Source organism: Tachyglossus aculeatus, chromosome 8 (genome assembly GCF_015852505.1).
Source record: "Tachyglossus aculeatus isolate mTacAcu1 chromosome 8, mTacAcu1.pri, whole genome shotgun sequence".
Taxonomy (NCBI): domain Eukaryota; kingdom Metazoa; phylum Chordata; class Mammalia; order Monotremata; family Tachyglossidae; genus Tachyglossus; species Tachyglossus aculeatus.
In genome coordinates, this window is record NC_052073.1 from 31,057,446 (window position 1) to 31,071,848 (window position 14,403).

The 14,403-nt window shown below is 47.2% G+C and overlaps 1 protein-coding gene and 1 long non-coding RNA gene across 4 annotated transcripts in view; one reads left to right on the top strand and one right to left on the bottom strand.

The window, feature by feature from the left end:
• Positions 1–12,522, top strand: part of FAM214A (family with sequence similarity 214 member A) — a 97,546-nt gene extending 85,024 nt beyond the window's left edge. For 2 of the 3 annotated variants that reach the window (XM_038750590.1, XM_038750591.1), the window contains 4 exons: positions 268–426; positions 3,147–3,215; positions 5,864–6,063; positions 11,465–12,522. In XM_038750590.1, coding sequence (XP_038606518.1) covers positions 268–426; positions 3,147–3,215; positions 5,864–6,063; positions 11,465–11,618 — 582 coding nt within the window. In that variant the 3' untranslated portion in view covers positions 11,619–12,522. Of the gene's footprint in view, positions 1–267; positions 427–3,146; positions 3,315–5,863; positions 6,064–11,464 lie in introns of those variants that run through there. The other variant, XR_005452150.1, reaches the window with a different exon arrangement.
• The window catches only part of LOC119931721, a 56,433-nt gene that overhangs the window by 2,699 nt on the left and 39,331 nt on the right, over positions 1–14,403 (bottom strand). Inside the window, exon 2 of the long non-coding RNA XR_005452151.1 lies at positions 4,816–4,876. This is a non-coding gene — a long non-coding RNA (uncharacterized LOC119931721). The remainder of the gene's footprint in view (positions 1–4,815; positions 4,877–14,403) is intronic.

The following is a 14,403-nucleotide window of genomic DNA, read 5'->3' on the forward strand; positions in this document are numbered from 1 at the left end:
CGGCAGATATATGTTTCAAGTTCAGAGAGTAATGAGAATAGAAATTCTCATTGTATATTTTAAAAATACAATAACCTATTTTTTCAAATTATTACCTTTGGCCAAGTAGCTGTAAAAAGTGGCATTTCGCGACACTGTACAAAGTTGTATTATACCATGTACTCCATATGTTTTTGTTTTATATGAAGAAGAAACAGGTATCATCATTGTAAGTGGATAAAGTAATCTTGACTTGATGCCCTTTTTTTTTTTGTTTTAATCTCGCAGGAGTCTGTCTTGAACTATCGTTTAGATCCTTTAGGCATTGTCGATGGTTTTACAGCCGAGGTGGGGGCGAGTGGAGTTTTCTGCCCCACTCATATGACACTTCCCGTCGAAGTGTCCTTCTACAGCGTTTCCGACGATAATGCCCCCTCTCCCTATATGGCAAGTACATTTTTACTCCTTTTTTGGTTGCGTTTCCCTCCAAAATCAAATGTATTTGAAATTTTGAGGAAGCCGATGCTTTTGGTCTATCTTCGGGGATAAGGGAATATGATTTTCCCTAAGAGCAAAAAGAAAGGCGATTACCGCCCTATATTGGAATATTATCTGCAGTCTGCCTTTGACCTAACTCTAATAGTGTATATTTTCTATATAATTGAAAAACGATCCTGTTGACACGGTTTATATTTAGGACTGCGTGCAGCCCTACAGCACAAAACAGCTGTTTATTTTTCCGAGCTAGAAAAGCGCATGAATATTTTTTATTTGGCGCGTGCGTTCCTGGTCCTGGGTTCTAATCCCGGCTTTGCCACTCGCCTGCTGGGTGATCTTGGGCAAGTCACTTAACTTCTCTGTGCCTCATTTCCCTCATCTGCAAAATGGGGATTGGATACCGGTTCTCCTTCCTGTTGAGACCGTGAGCCCCACGGGGGAGCTGATTATCTCATATCTGCCCCAGCGCCTAATACAGTGCTTGGCATATAGTAAGCACTTATCCCGATACCACAATTATTTGACTTGTTGTGTACAGATTCAGAAGCTCCTCTGGGCAGATCAGCAAAGCAATCTAGGGTGATGTCGTATAATTCAGGAACCGCTGCTGTGGCAGAATACTGTCAAAGCCACTGCATCTGAAATTGTACCTTTCCCTTGTTTTTATTTACTCCTCAACCCTCCTGCTTTGTTCGTTTACTGCTTAAATTTGAGGAGTTGTCTTTTCAGAAACTGTGGCTAGAGCGGCTGGTCCCAAATTTGCCGCTCCGGAATCAGCCTAATTATCTTCTTCCAGTTTGACCTCTGGTCCGGGGTATTTTCTGGGCAGTTTGAGCTCCCGATGAGTTCGCCAAGCGGGCCAGGTGTTCCGAAGGGGTATTTTAAAGTATCGAGTTATGGCTTTCAGAGCGGTAAAATTTCCAAAACCGAGTTATTTGCGATGAGGTTGGAGTTCGGCCAGTATGTGGGTGCGTTTTCCAGATGAAGGTTGAGAAAATCGAATGCGGTATTTCCAACAAAGAGATGAAGTAGGGGGCAGGAGAGGAGAGGGTAGGTGGGAGCACATTTCCCCATTTTTAAATAAATATAGCTAAACTTTATTTGTGTCCGATGAAAAGAAGCGACTCTAATGCATGCCTCAAACTTCTTTAGTTCATATTGTTAAAAGTGGAATGCATGGGCAATTAAAACAAGCTGTTACTGTTTTTTGTCGTGAGCTTTTAAATTTTAAGTGGTCACATGATGCTACAGGCATGAGTCCTCTTCCGTCCGTATTTTCTAGATTCATCCCCTGGATGCCAACTCGTCAGGGGCGATGGAAGCGAGGTTCCTTGCAGTTTTTTGAGCTGGACACCCAGCCTCCCTCCCCCCGGGGCCGAAAAGAGCCAGCCTGGTGGCTTTCTGGCCTGTTGCCTCTTCGAAGCAGGCCCTATCCCAGTCTCCGCTCTAATTCTGCCCACCCCCGCAGCCCCATTTCAACCTCAAATTCACAATTAGAGTTGGCCTGCCCGTTAACGTACCATTTTACGGCTGGAGATGCCCTATTCCGCAAAGAAACCCTTTGAACGGACGGCCCGGATGGAGATTTGCCGTGAGCTGGCAAAGCCCACGCTTATAGAGAGGACGGCTGGCGTCTCCCTAATCTGCCGTGCACCTGGATGACGACTATTATCCTCCTGGTGACATTTTGAAAGCATTCTTTGGGCATTAGAATTATGGTTATCTAATAACCATACCCATACATAACCATACAGCGCTTAGAACAGTGCTTGGTACGTAGTAAGCGCTTAACAAATACCATCATCGTTATTATTATTATTATATACCCCTCAGAACAGACACCCGGCAGCCTGGCTCGGGGGAAGCAGCGTGGCCTAACGGAAAGAGCACGGGCCTGGCAGTACGGGGGACCTGGGTTCTAATCCGGGCTCCGCCACTTGTCTGCTGCGTGACCTCGGGCAAGTCACTCCCCGTCCCTGGGCCTCAGCCGCTTCGTCTGTAAAATGGGGATTAAGACTGCGAGCCACTGCGGGACGTGGACTGTGTCCAACCTGATTAGTTGTATCTACCCCAGCGCTTAGTACGGTGCCTGGCACAAAGTAAGCGCTTGACAAATATTAAAAAAAAAGACCTTTCAGTAGCCAGCCGTGACCGCCGGGCAAAATCAACCTCATCCTTAATCAGTGGTATTTATTGAGGGCTTACTATGTGCAGAGCACCGTTCTAAGCGATTGGGAGAGTCCGATATAACAATTAGCAGACACGTTCCCTGCCCTTAATGAGCTTAATAGGTCCATTCTGATGAATACGCTGTAAACAAAATGAGAGCAGTGCTGCTTGCTGGACTTGTCCTTCCTGAACTGTTTAGTTTTGGGACCCCAGAAGGGCTCTTTGACCTTCCCCCGTATCTGGCTGGGGACCCCCAGAGCCGTCACATCTCATAGCCTTTGAATCCAAGAACGAAACGATTTCATCGCGGTTATTATTTACCGAGCACCGAAGCCTGGAGCGGCGCATATCCTTTAAAGTTCGATGTACGTACGGCACAGAGTCACAGTGTTCATCCGGACAAACACCGCTTGAAAACTCGACTGGTTCCGTGGGTTAAGTGTTCTGGTGTATTGGTCGCGTACAAAGCTCTTTACTAAATTTGTCTTTCTCATTTCAAGGGTGTGATCACTTTAGAGTCCCTTGGTAAAAGGGGTTATCGAGTACCTCCTTCAGGAACGATACAAGTGGTATGTGTTTTCTAGCCTACAAATTGCAATAATAATTCTCTCACATACATGTAGAACTTAGCACTTGCTCCCGCTTCTGCTGCTGCCGCAACCGCATTGGTAAGTAACAGGGGGACTGCGGCTCTGTTGGGAGCTTTCCTGCTCTGCCACACAAATGGCCAGTTTTGGACACTCAGTGAGAGGAAAGCATGAATAAAATAAACACGGTGAATCATTAAGGTAGACGGTTATGTGGAGAATGTAGTTTCAGTTGAGCGGTCCTGCCTTTAAAAAATAAGGAAAGGTCAGCGGAGATTTTCAAAGATTTAGAGACTAATGGGAAAGAGGACCCCCAGATCATCTTTGGGGGGTAGAGAAGCAGCGTGGCTCAGTGGAAAGAGCCCGGGCTTTGGAGTCAGAGGTCAGGGGTTCAAATCCCGGCTCCGCCAATTGTCAGCTGGGTGACTTTGGGCGAGTCACTTCACTTCTCTACGCCTCAGTTCCCTCATCTGTAAAATGGGGATTAAGACTGTGAGCCCCACACGTGGGACAACCTGATCAGCTTGTAAGCTCTCCAGCGCTTAGAACAGTGCTTTGCACGTAGTAAGCGCTTAATAAATGCTATCATTATTATTATTATTATCTTTTCTGGGACGGCAGGAAAGATTTTCTTAAAAAGAACTGAATTGACATCATCCCCGATCCGAACAGACCAAGGAAAGGAATGGCATTCCGCTTGGTGTGTTCACTCCCTCTTGTTACTCTCAGAAGACAGATGTACCAAGGCGATTGTGGGCTCAGGAGGGCTTCTCCCTCCCTGCCTCACCTTGTTGTTTGCTTATTCAGGTCATTCATTCATTCAGTTGTATTTATTGAGCGCTCACTGTGTGCCGAGCACTGTGCGAAGCGCTTGGGAAGTCCAAGTTGGCAATATATAGAGACGGGCCCTACCCAAAAGCGGGCTCACAGTCTAAAAGGGGGAAGTTCTGTCCCAGTCCCGGGAGTGGGGGCCCAGCCCAGCCCACCTCAGGCTCATCCTCGGGGACGCCACGTCCGTCCCGAGGCCAAACGAAAGAGAAAGGGCCAGGTCTGCGTCAGGTTGGGCTCAGAGCAGCCGCCGGCCCTCAGTCTGGCCGCCGATGGGCCCCGGAATCGACCTTGGGTCCGGGCCTGGATTCCCAAACCTCAGGTACAACCCCGTAGCCAGACTTATCCCTGCTCCTCCTGTTCTAGCACTGTAACAAGATCCTCACGGGGATAGTGTCTGGTGTGATTTATTTTTTAATCACACCCAAATGAGTCAGTCATCATCATCAATCGTATTTATTGAGCGCTTACTGTGTGCAGAGCACTGTACTAAGGACCATGCTCACCTTGAGGAGGGCTGCTAGTCTTCAACTCACTTTTCAAGACCAAAGTTCTCATGCCTCCTTTAGAACCCAACTTGATTCCCCCCGCTCCAGGAGAGAGACTGGGGTTGAGGGGGAGAGACAGAGCCATTAGCACGGAAAGAGGCCCGGTTCCTTTCTTGGAAAAAGCTACCAACTTCCAGGCCCGATTTTCCAAAGCGGGAGCGTGGGTATAGCCTTCGTTACCTTTTCAGTACGGTCCCTTGACTTACCGCGATGGCGTTTGGAAGTGTCCGTGTTGGGAGTCTTCTTCTCCTCTTGGGCTTCATGAGGCTGTGGAGGAAAGATCAGAATGTTGGTTCTTTGACAATATCGGCATTTTGAGTCTGATTTCCTGGAAGTGAAATCCATTACCATCGCTAGGTACCCCAGAAGGTTTGGTCCAGGGGAATTTTCTGTTGACTCGTTTTGTGATGTGACTGAAGTACAGATCAGAAGATTAGGGCTCGTACAGACAACTAGCTGCTGTGTGGGGAGTGAAAAAGGGAGCCAGATATCTGTCTATAGATGCACACACCCAGCTACTCGTCGAAATGAGTTCCTCTGAGAGTGGACATTTAGTTACTAGTTCGAAGCCAACCTCTTATTGCCAGTACACATTTTAAAACTGAGCACACTTCAGAGGCGACTGAAAGAAGACATTTTTTTGCCCAGGAAAAAATGTGTACTTGGATTCGGATTTCACACGAGCGGGCAAGACATTATTTTGAAATGGAGAAAAAGACCGACTTCTCCGTTTAAACCATAATCCTCAAATATCTCAGTTTTTAGTGTTTGCACCAAAACTGAATGTCCATTTTGACCGTCTACTACAGCTCTTTGTTGAAGTGAAAGAGATGCAAATGTTTTAGTGCTACTTTGGGCCCTTACTGTTATTAGAAAAATTGATTCAGTCGAAAATATGTAATTACAAGGTTGCCGTTGGTTGAAACTGATTGCACCCGTGCCAGAAAAGAAAACTTGTAGGTTTATTATGTTTGCAATATGAGTGTGGTCGTTTCTCTACGTGGAGACATGTTATTACTTTGTGGCACAGCTTCACTTTAATTCTAATAGAGTGAAGAAAAGAATATCATTTTAAGATACGATTGACAAAGTTTCACAAGTGAACGCCCCAGAAGAGAACAGTAATTCCAAGATCAGGCCTATCTCCTATTAAAGACACAGAGCCCTCTTTTGTAACTGGCACAACTGGCCATCTCAACTTCCCAGGAGATGGATTTCCGATTTTAAAAAGCCATTCTTTCGTCTTTCTTTCAGACCTTATTTAATCCTAACAAGACCGTGGTGAAGATGTTTGTTGTGATGTATGACTTACGAGAAATGCCAGCCAATCATCAAACATTCCTACGACAGAGAACGTTCTCTATACCCGTCAGACGAGAAGTGAGGAGAAACGGTAATAAAGAGAGCCTTCGCCAGACGGAAGAAAGGCTATTACGCTACCTCATCCATCTGAGGTAACTTTGCAGAGTAAAAGCGGGGCGTCCAGGGTGCCCGCCTCGTGGTCGAGAACCGTAAACTTCCCTAAGCCGATCCAGAATTCATTCATTCATTCATTCAGTCGTATTTATTGAGCGCTTACTGTGTGCAGAGCACTGGACTAAGCGCTTGGGAAGTACAAATCGGCAATGTATAGGGACGGTCCCTACCCAACAGTGGGTTCACAGTCTAGAAGGGGGAGACAGACAACAAAACATATTAACAAAATAAAATAAATAGAATAAACATGTACAAATAAAATAGGTTAATAAAGAGTAATATAAGATAAATAGAGTAATGCACATGGTAAGAGCCCTCTGCGGGACAAGGCCTGCGTCCAACCTGATCTCCTTGGGAGCCACCCCGGAGTTCATTCATTCATTCGAGTTGGAATCCTAACTCCGAATGGCTGAAATGCCGAATTGTAATTGGGTATCAATCAATCAATCGTATTTATTGAGCGCTTACTGTGCACAGAGCACTGTACTAAGCGCTTGGGAAGTCCAAGTTGGCAACCTATAGAGACAGTCCCTACCCAACAGTGGGCTCACAGTCTAGAAGGGGGAGACAGAGAACACAACCAAACATATTAACCAAATAAAATAAATAGAATCGATATGTACAAGTAAAATCAATCAATCAATCGTATTTATTGAGCGCTTACTGTGCGCAGAGCACTGTACGAAGCGCTTGGGAAGTACAAGTTGGCAACCTATAGAGACAGTCCCTACCCAACAGTGGGCTCACAGTCTAGAAGGGGGAGACAGAGAACACAACCAAACATATTAACCAAATAAAATAAATAGAATCGATATGTACAAGTCAAATCAATCAATCAATCACATTTATTGAGCGCTTACTGTGCGCAGAGCACTGTAGTAAGCGCTTGGGAAGTACAAGTTGGCAACCTATAGAGACAGTCCCTACCCAACAGTGGGCTCACAGTCTAGAAGGGGGAGACAGAGAACAAAACCAAACATACTAACAAAATAAAATAAATAGAATTGATATGTACAAGTAAAATCAATCAATCAATCGTATTTATTGAGCGCTTACTGTGTGCAGAGCACTGTACTAAGCGCTTGGGAAGTCCAAGTTGGCAACCTATAGAGACAGTCCCTACCCAACAGTGGGCTCACAGTCTAGAAGGGGGAGACAGAGAACACAACCAAACATATTAACCAAATTAAATAGAATGGATATGTGCAAGTAAAATAAATAAATGGAGTAATAAATATGGGAAGCTAAATGACCCCAGGCTGCTTCCTCTGGAAGCCGGACTCCCATCCATTCCCGAGGCAGTGTTATTTCTGGGGTGTTGATTATACACGGGTCACGGTTTTCAGCCTTTGAGGGGGTGGTTGACATCCGCCCAGGAGTTCAGCTCTAGGCCCTCTGCGGGAACTGAAAACGGTAACTTTTTTTACGGTATTGTGAAGTGTTTACTATGTGCCAGACACTGTACTCAGTGCCGGGATAAATATAAGCTAATCAGGTTGGACCCAGTCCGTTGTCCCACGAGGGACTCGCGGTCTTACTCCACATTTTAACAGATGAGGCAACGGAGGCACGGAAAAGTTAAATGACTTGGCCAGGGTCACACAGCGGACACGCGGCGGAGCTGGGATTCGAACCCGGGTCTGCTCTGGTGCTATCCCTCTGCGACCCTCCCTTCTCTTATTTGGGAGGGACTCACTGCGTAATTCTGGCATCTCGCATCATCCTAGGAAAGGACACGTTCCTCTGACTTTTGTTAACAGATTCCACTTCTCCATTTTAAAAAAGCACCGTCTTCATTCATTCATTCATTCATTCAATCATTCAATCATTCATTCATTCAATCGTATTTATTGAGCACTTACTGTGTGCAGAGCACTGTACTAAGCGCTTGGAAAGTACAACACGGCAACAAAGAGAGACAATCGCCGCCTACAACAGGCTCACAGTCTAGAAGGGGGAGACAGACATCAGTACAAGTAATCAATTCATTCATTCAGTCGCATTTATTGAGCGCTTACTGTGTGCAGAGCACTGTACTAAGCGCTTGGAAAGTACAATACGGCAACAAAGAGAGAGAATCGCCGCCTACAACAGGCTCACAGTCTAGAAGAGGGGAGACAGACATCAGTACAAGTAAACAGACATCATTCATTCAGTCGCATTTATTGAGCGCTTACTGTGTGCAGAGCACTGTACTAAGCGCTTGGAAAGTACAATACGGCAACAAAGAGAGACAATCGCCGTCCACGACAGGCTCACAGTCTAGAAGGGGGGAGACAGACATCAGTACAAGTAATCAATTCATTCATTCAGTCATATTTATTGAGCGCTTACTGTGTGCAGACCACTGCACTAAGCGCTTGGAAAGTACAATACGGCAACAAAGAGAGACAGTCACCACCCACAACAGGCTCACAGTCTAGAAGGGGGGAGACAGACATCAGTACAAGTAAACAGACATCAATTCATTCATTCAGTCGTATTTATTGAGCGCTTACTGTGTGCAGAGCACTGTACTAAGCGCTTGGAAAGTACAACACGGCAACAAAGAGAGACAATTGCCATCCACAACAGGCTCACAGTCTAGAAGGGGGGAGACAGACATCAGTACAAGTAATCATTCATTGTCGTATTTATTGAGCACTTACTGTGTGCAGAGCACTGTACTAAGCGCTTGGAAAGTACAATACGGCAACAAAGAGAGAGAATCGCCGCCTACAACAGGCTCACAGTCTAGAAGAGGGGAGACAGACATCAGTACAAGTAAACAGACATCATTCATTCAGTCGTATTTATTGAGCGCTTACTGTGTGCAGAGCACTGTACTAAGCGCTTGGAAAGTACAATACGGCAACAGAGACAATCGCCGCCCACGACAGGCTCACAGTCTAGAAGGGGGAGACAGACATCAGTACAAGTAATCAATTCATTCTTTCAATGGTATTTATTGAGCGCTTACTGTGTGCAGAGCACTGTACTAAGCGCTTGGAAAGTACAATACGGCAACAAAGAGAGACAGTCGCCGCCCACAATAGGCTCACAGTCTAGAAGGGGGGAGACAGACATCAGTACAAGTAATCAATTCATTCATTCAGTCGTATTTATTGAGCACTTACTGTGTGCAGAGCACTGTACTAAGCGCTTGGAAAGTACAACACGGCAACAAAGAGAGACAATCGCCGCCCACAACAGGCTCACAGTCTAGAAGGGGGGAGACAGACATCGGTACAAGTAATCAATTCATTCATTCAATCATTTATTGAGCGCTTACTGTGTGCAGAGCACTGTACTAAGCGCTTGGAAAGTACAACACGGCAACAAAGAGAGACAATCGCCGCCTACAACAGGCTCACAGTCTAGAAGGGGGAGACAGACATCAGTACAAGTAATCAATTCATTCATTCAGTCGTATTTATTGAGCGCTTACTGTGTGCAGAGCACTGTACTAAGCGCTTGGAAAGTACAACACGGCAACAAAGAGAGACAATCACCGCCTACAACAGGCTCACAGTCTAGAAGGGGGGAGACAGACATCAGTACAAGTAAACAGACATCAATTCATTCATTCAGTCGTATTTATTGAGCGCTTACTGTGTGCAGAGCACTGTACTAAGCGCTTGGAAAGTACAATACGGCAACAAAGAGAGACAATCGCCACCCACAATAGGCTCACAGTCTAGATGGGGGGAGACAGACATCAGTACAAGTAAACAGACATCAATTCATTCACTCAGTCGTATTTATTGAGCGCTTACTGTGTGCAGAGCACTGTACTAAGCGCTTGGAAAGTACAACACGGCAACAAAGAGAGACAATCGCCGCCCACAACAGGCTCCCAGTCTTCATTGGAAAGCTCGTGCGTGCCGAACTGCAGACTCGTTGCGGGGAATCCTTCGCCCTAGTACCTCGGCCTGTTTCCATCAGAAATGGGGGGAAAAAACGTGCCTTCAAACGGAAAAACTCACCAGACTTCAAAAGGATAGAAACAAGGCCCCGGGAGTCAGAAGGACCCGGGTTCGAATCCCACCACTTGTCCGCTGGGTGATCCTGGGCAGTCAGTCAATCGATTGTATTTATTGAGCACGTACCGCGTACATTCATTCAGTCGTATTTATTGAGCGCTTCCTGTGTGCAGGGCACTGTACTGAGCGCTTGGGAAGTACAAGTTGGCACCATAGAGAGACGGTCCCTACCCAACAGTGGGCTCACAGGGTACTAAGTGCTTGGGAGAGTATTACACAACCTGATCACCTTGTATCCCCCCACAGCGCTTAGAACAGTGCTGTGCACATAGTAAGTGCTTAACAAACGTCATTATTATTATTCCCTGCCCACAACGAGCTTACAGTCTAGAGGGGGAGATGGGCATTAATATAAATAAACAGCAGATACGTACATACGGGCTGTTTGTTTGTACCAAGCGCTTAGTACAGTGCTCTGCACACAGTAATAAGCGCTCAATAAATACGATTGATTGGCTGGGAGGAGGGACGAATAAAGGGAGCAAGCAGGGCGATGCTGAAGGGAGTGAAATCAATCAATCGTATTGAGCGCTTACTGTGTGCAGAGCACTGTACTAAGCGCTTGAAGAGGGATTGTGTCTACGCCAGTGGTTAATATGGTGACTGCCTGACACATACTGAACAAATATCGTGGAAAAATGGGGGGGTGGGGGGAATCTTTTATATGTTGGCGGGAAAAAAAAGTGAAATTTTACCAGGTGGTTCCTTCTGATGTAAACGTTGGCCGTGTAAGTCTGGAATTTTCCTCGGAAGCAGGCGTTCGTTTCCCCTTTTACCGCTTAAGGAATTGAGTGTGAAAACCTGGCTGCGATGGAGGGGGACGGGTGGGAATCATCATCATCATCATCAATCGTATTTATTGAGCGCTTACTATGTGCAGAGCACCGTACTAAGCGCTTGGGAAGTACAAAGCGGCAACATCTAGAGACAGTCCCGACCCAACAGCGGGCTCACAGTCTAAAAGGGGGAGACGGAGAACAAAACCAAGCATACTAACCAAATAAAATAAATAGGATAGATATGTACAAGTAAAATAAATAGAGTAATAAATATGTACATACATATATACAGGTGCTGTGGGGAAGGGAAGATGGGGGGGAATGCAGGCGTGTGAGGTAAACTGAGGTAGGAGCGAGGGCCGCCAAGCCGGGACCGGCGCTCCTACTCGAAGCTGGAATTGGGGTTTGTGGTGCCGGGCCGCGTCCTTTCGGAAGCGTGCCGGGCCCCGGCATTCCCAAGGGCGGGAGAGATGGACGAACCCGAGGCAACCTGAGAGGACGGTTCCCGCCCGTGAATCCGTGTCTGCCGGCGTGCCAGCCGTCCAAACCCACGAGGGCTTTCCCTTTGTCCCGCTCAGGTTCCAGAGCTCTAAATCTGGAAAGATCTACCTCCACAGAGATGTGCGGCTCCTGTTTTCCCGGAAGTCCATGGAAGTCGACAGCGGGGCCGCGTACGAACTCAAATCTTACACTGAAGCGCCGACAAACCCTCAGTTTTCGCCCAGGTGTTGAAAAGCGGCACGGAGCCGAGGCACCCGTTGGACGCCCCCGTCTCCGGTCGGAGGGGGAGGACTCGGGGCCCGGAGGGAGCGTCCCCCAAATAGCGACCGCCGGTGGGATCGTAGCCGCCCTCCCGGCGCCGGACCAGCTTCCAGGAGCCGTGTCTGGAACGGGCTCCGTGGAATCCGAGGAGACTGGAAACGAACACTTACGCCCTGACGCTTTTTTTGTACTGTGGAAATCACTTGGTTGGATGTGTTGCAATAGGAAAAGCCCCCCGTTAGTTTAGTGTTTACACATTTTGTTTCTCAGTTATTTAATATTTAAGGTCTCATTTACTACTCAAGCGACGTCGGTCTCTAGCGTTCTAATGTAGCACAGATCCTATGTAAAAATCATACCGTGTATTTTTGACCTTAGTATTGAAATCGGAACTATACGCAGAAGGCTCTGATTCTGTGTGAGGTGTTTTTAAGTGATGTTCATTTAAGTTATTGAAAACCGGATTGACTTTTCGAACTCCCGTGAGCGTCACCATACTATGCAAGCACGTGTGTGGTTTCATTTCCGTCGCCCTCCGCGTTCTGGATTTTCACGCTCCTGTGCCCACACACCAGTCCTGGGACGGGAACGGCGGGGCAACGCACGACCCGCGGCTTTTATCCTTTCTTTCTCCCCCCAACCCCAAAACCCCCGAATTCGGTTTTCCCGGGAAGTTTGTTCTAACGGTTCGTCGTCTGCTCTCCGTCCTTCTCTCTCCCAAGAGCGAATCACCACTACGCCCATTTTACAGAGGTTGTCCGTCCCCGCCGTGTCCCTCCATTTTCTCAGATTGTAAAAAAAAAAAACCAACAAAAAAACGGTGTACTTTGGAAACAGATTAGTATTTATATCATAAATATAATCAAAAGGAAAACGAACGTGTGCTCTGTGTATTTAATCCCACGTGCAGAGTGGCAGAGCGGGGCTACGTAGCTATTCATTCATTGTCGTATTTATTGAGCGCCTACTGTGTGCGGAGGACTGTACTAAGCGCAGCGGGAGAGAGGTGCCTGCGTGTTGCACCTGGGGCACGTCGAGGAAATTCTGGGAAAGATAGTTGGGCGAATCCGTAGGCGCCCTGACTCCCCGTGGCCCCCAGCTTAGAAAGGAAGGGGAAATCAATAATAATAATAATAATGATATTTGTAAAGCGCTTACTGTTCTAAGCGCTGGGGAGGTTACAAGGTGATCAGGTTGGCCCATGGCGGGCTCACATCTTAATGCCCATTTTCCAGATGAGGGAACTGAAGCCTAGAAAATGAATGAATGAATGAATGAGCCCGTGACCTCTGACTCCAAAGCCCGGGCTCTTTCCACTGAGCCACGCTGCTTCCCTGCGCTCAGTAAGCGCTTAACAAGTAGCAGCAGCGGCAGATGGACATTCATCCATTCACTCAATCGGATTTATTGAGCGCTCACAGCGTGCAGAGCACTGCACTGAGCGCCTGGGAAGTCCAAGTCGGCGACACAGAGAGACGGTCCCTCCCCGACAACGGGCCCGCCGTCTAGAAGGGGGAGACGGGCGGCAAAACGAAACACGCGGACGGGCGTCAAGTCGACGGACTCCGTCGACGGTCTTTATCGGGCATTTACCGTGTGCTGAGCGCTGTTCCGAGCGCTTGGGAGCGTGCGGTACGACAGGGTCGGCCGACGCTATCCCTGCCCTCAAGGAACTAGGGGGGACGGGTATTAAAATAAATTCCAGATGGGACATATCTCCCAACTCTGTAATATCGTACTCTCCCAGGCGTTTAGTAAGGTGCTCTGAACACGGTAAGCGCTCAATAAATACGAATGATTTACTGATGGGGGAAACGGCAGAGGCAGAGAAGACAGTGGTTCCCTCCTCTTGAATCCCAGATACGGCTCTGGGAGACTCCTGTATCAGTGGCGTATCTATTCATTTAGTCGTATTTATTGAGCGCTTACTGCGTGCAGAGCACTGTACTAAGCGCTTGGGACGTACAAGTCGGCAACACGTACAGACAGTCCCTACCCAACAGCGGGCTCACAGTCTAGAAGGGGGAGACAGACATCAAAACAAAACACGTTAATAAATAGAATAAATATGTACAAATAAAATAAATAGAGTGATAGATATGTACACCCATGTCTATCCCGCTCCACCTCTTGGGAAAGGAAATTTGGGTTCAGTGACTATTTAAATTCATTCATTCCTTCATTCTGTCGTATTTATTGAGCGCTTACTGTGTGCGGAGCACTGGACTAAGTGCTTGGGAAGGACAATTCAGCAACAAAGAGAGACCCTCCCTGCCCACAGCGGGCTCACAGTCTAGAAGGGGAGAGACACACAGCAAAACATGTAACAGGCATCATTCATTCATTCTATCGTATTTATTGAGCGTTTACTGTGAGCGGAGCACTGTACTAAGCGCTTGGGAAGGACAATTCAGCAACAAAGAGAGACCCTCCCTGCCCACAGCGGGCTCACAGTCTAGAAGGGGGGAGACAGACAGCAAAACATGTAACAGGCATCATTCATTCATTCAGTCACATTTATTGAGCGCTTACTGTGTGCAGAGCACTGTACTAAGCGCTTGGGAAGGACAATTAAGCAACAAAGAGAGACCCTCCCTGCCCACAGCGGGCTCACAGTCTAGAAGGGGGGAGACAGACAGCAAAACATGTAACAGGCATCATTCATTCATTCAGTCGTATTTATTGAGCGCTTACTGTGTGCAGAGCACTGGACTAAGCGCTTGGGAAGGACAATTCAGCAACAAAGAGAGACCCT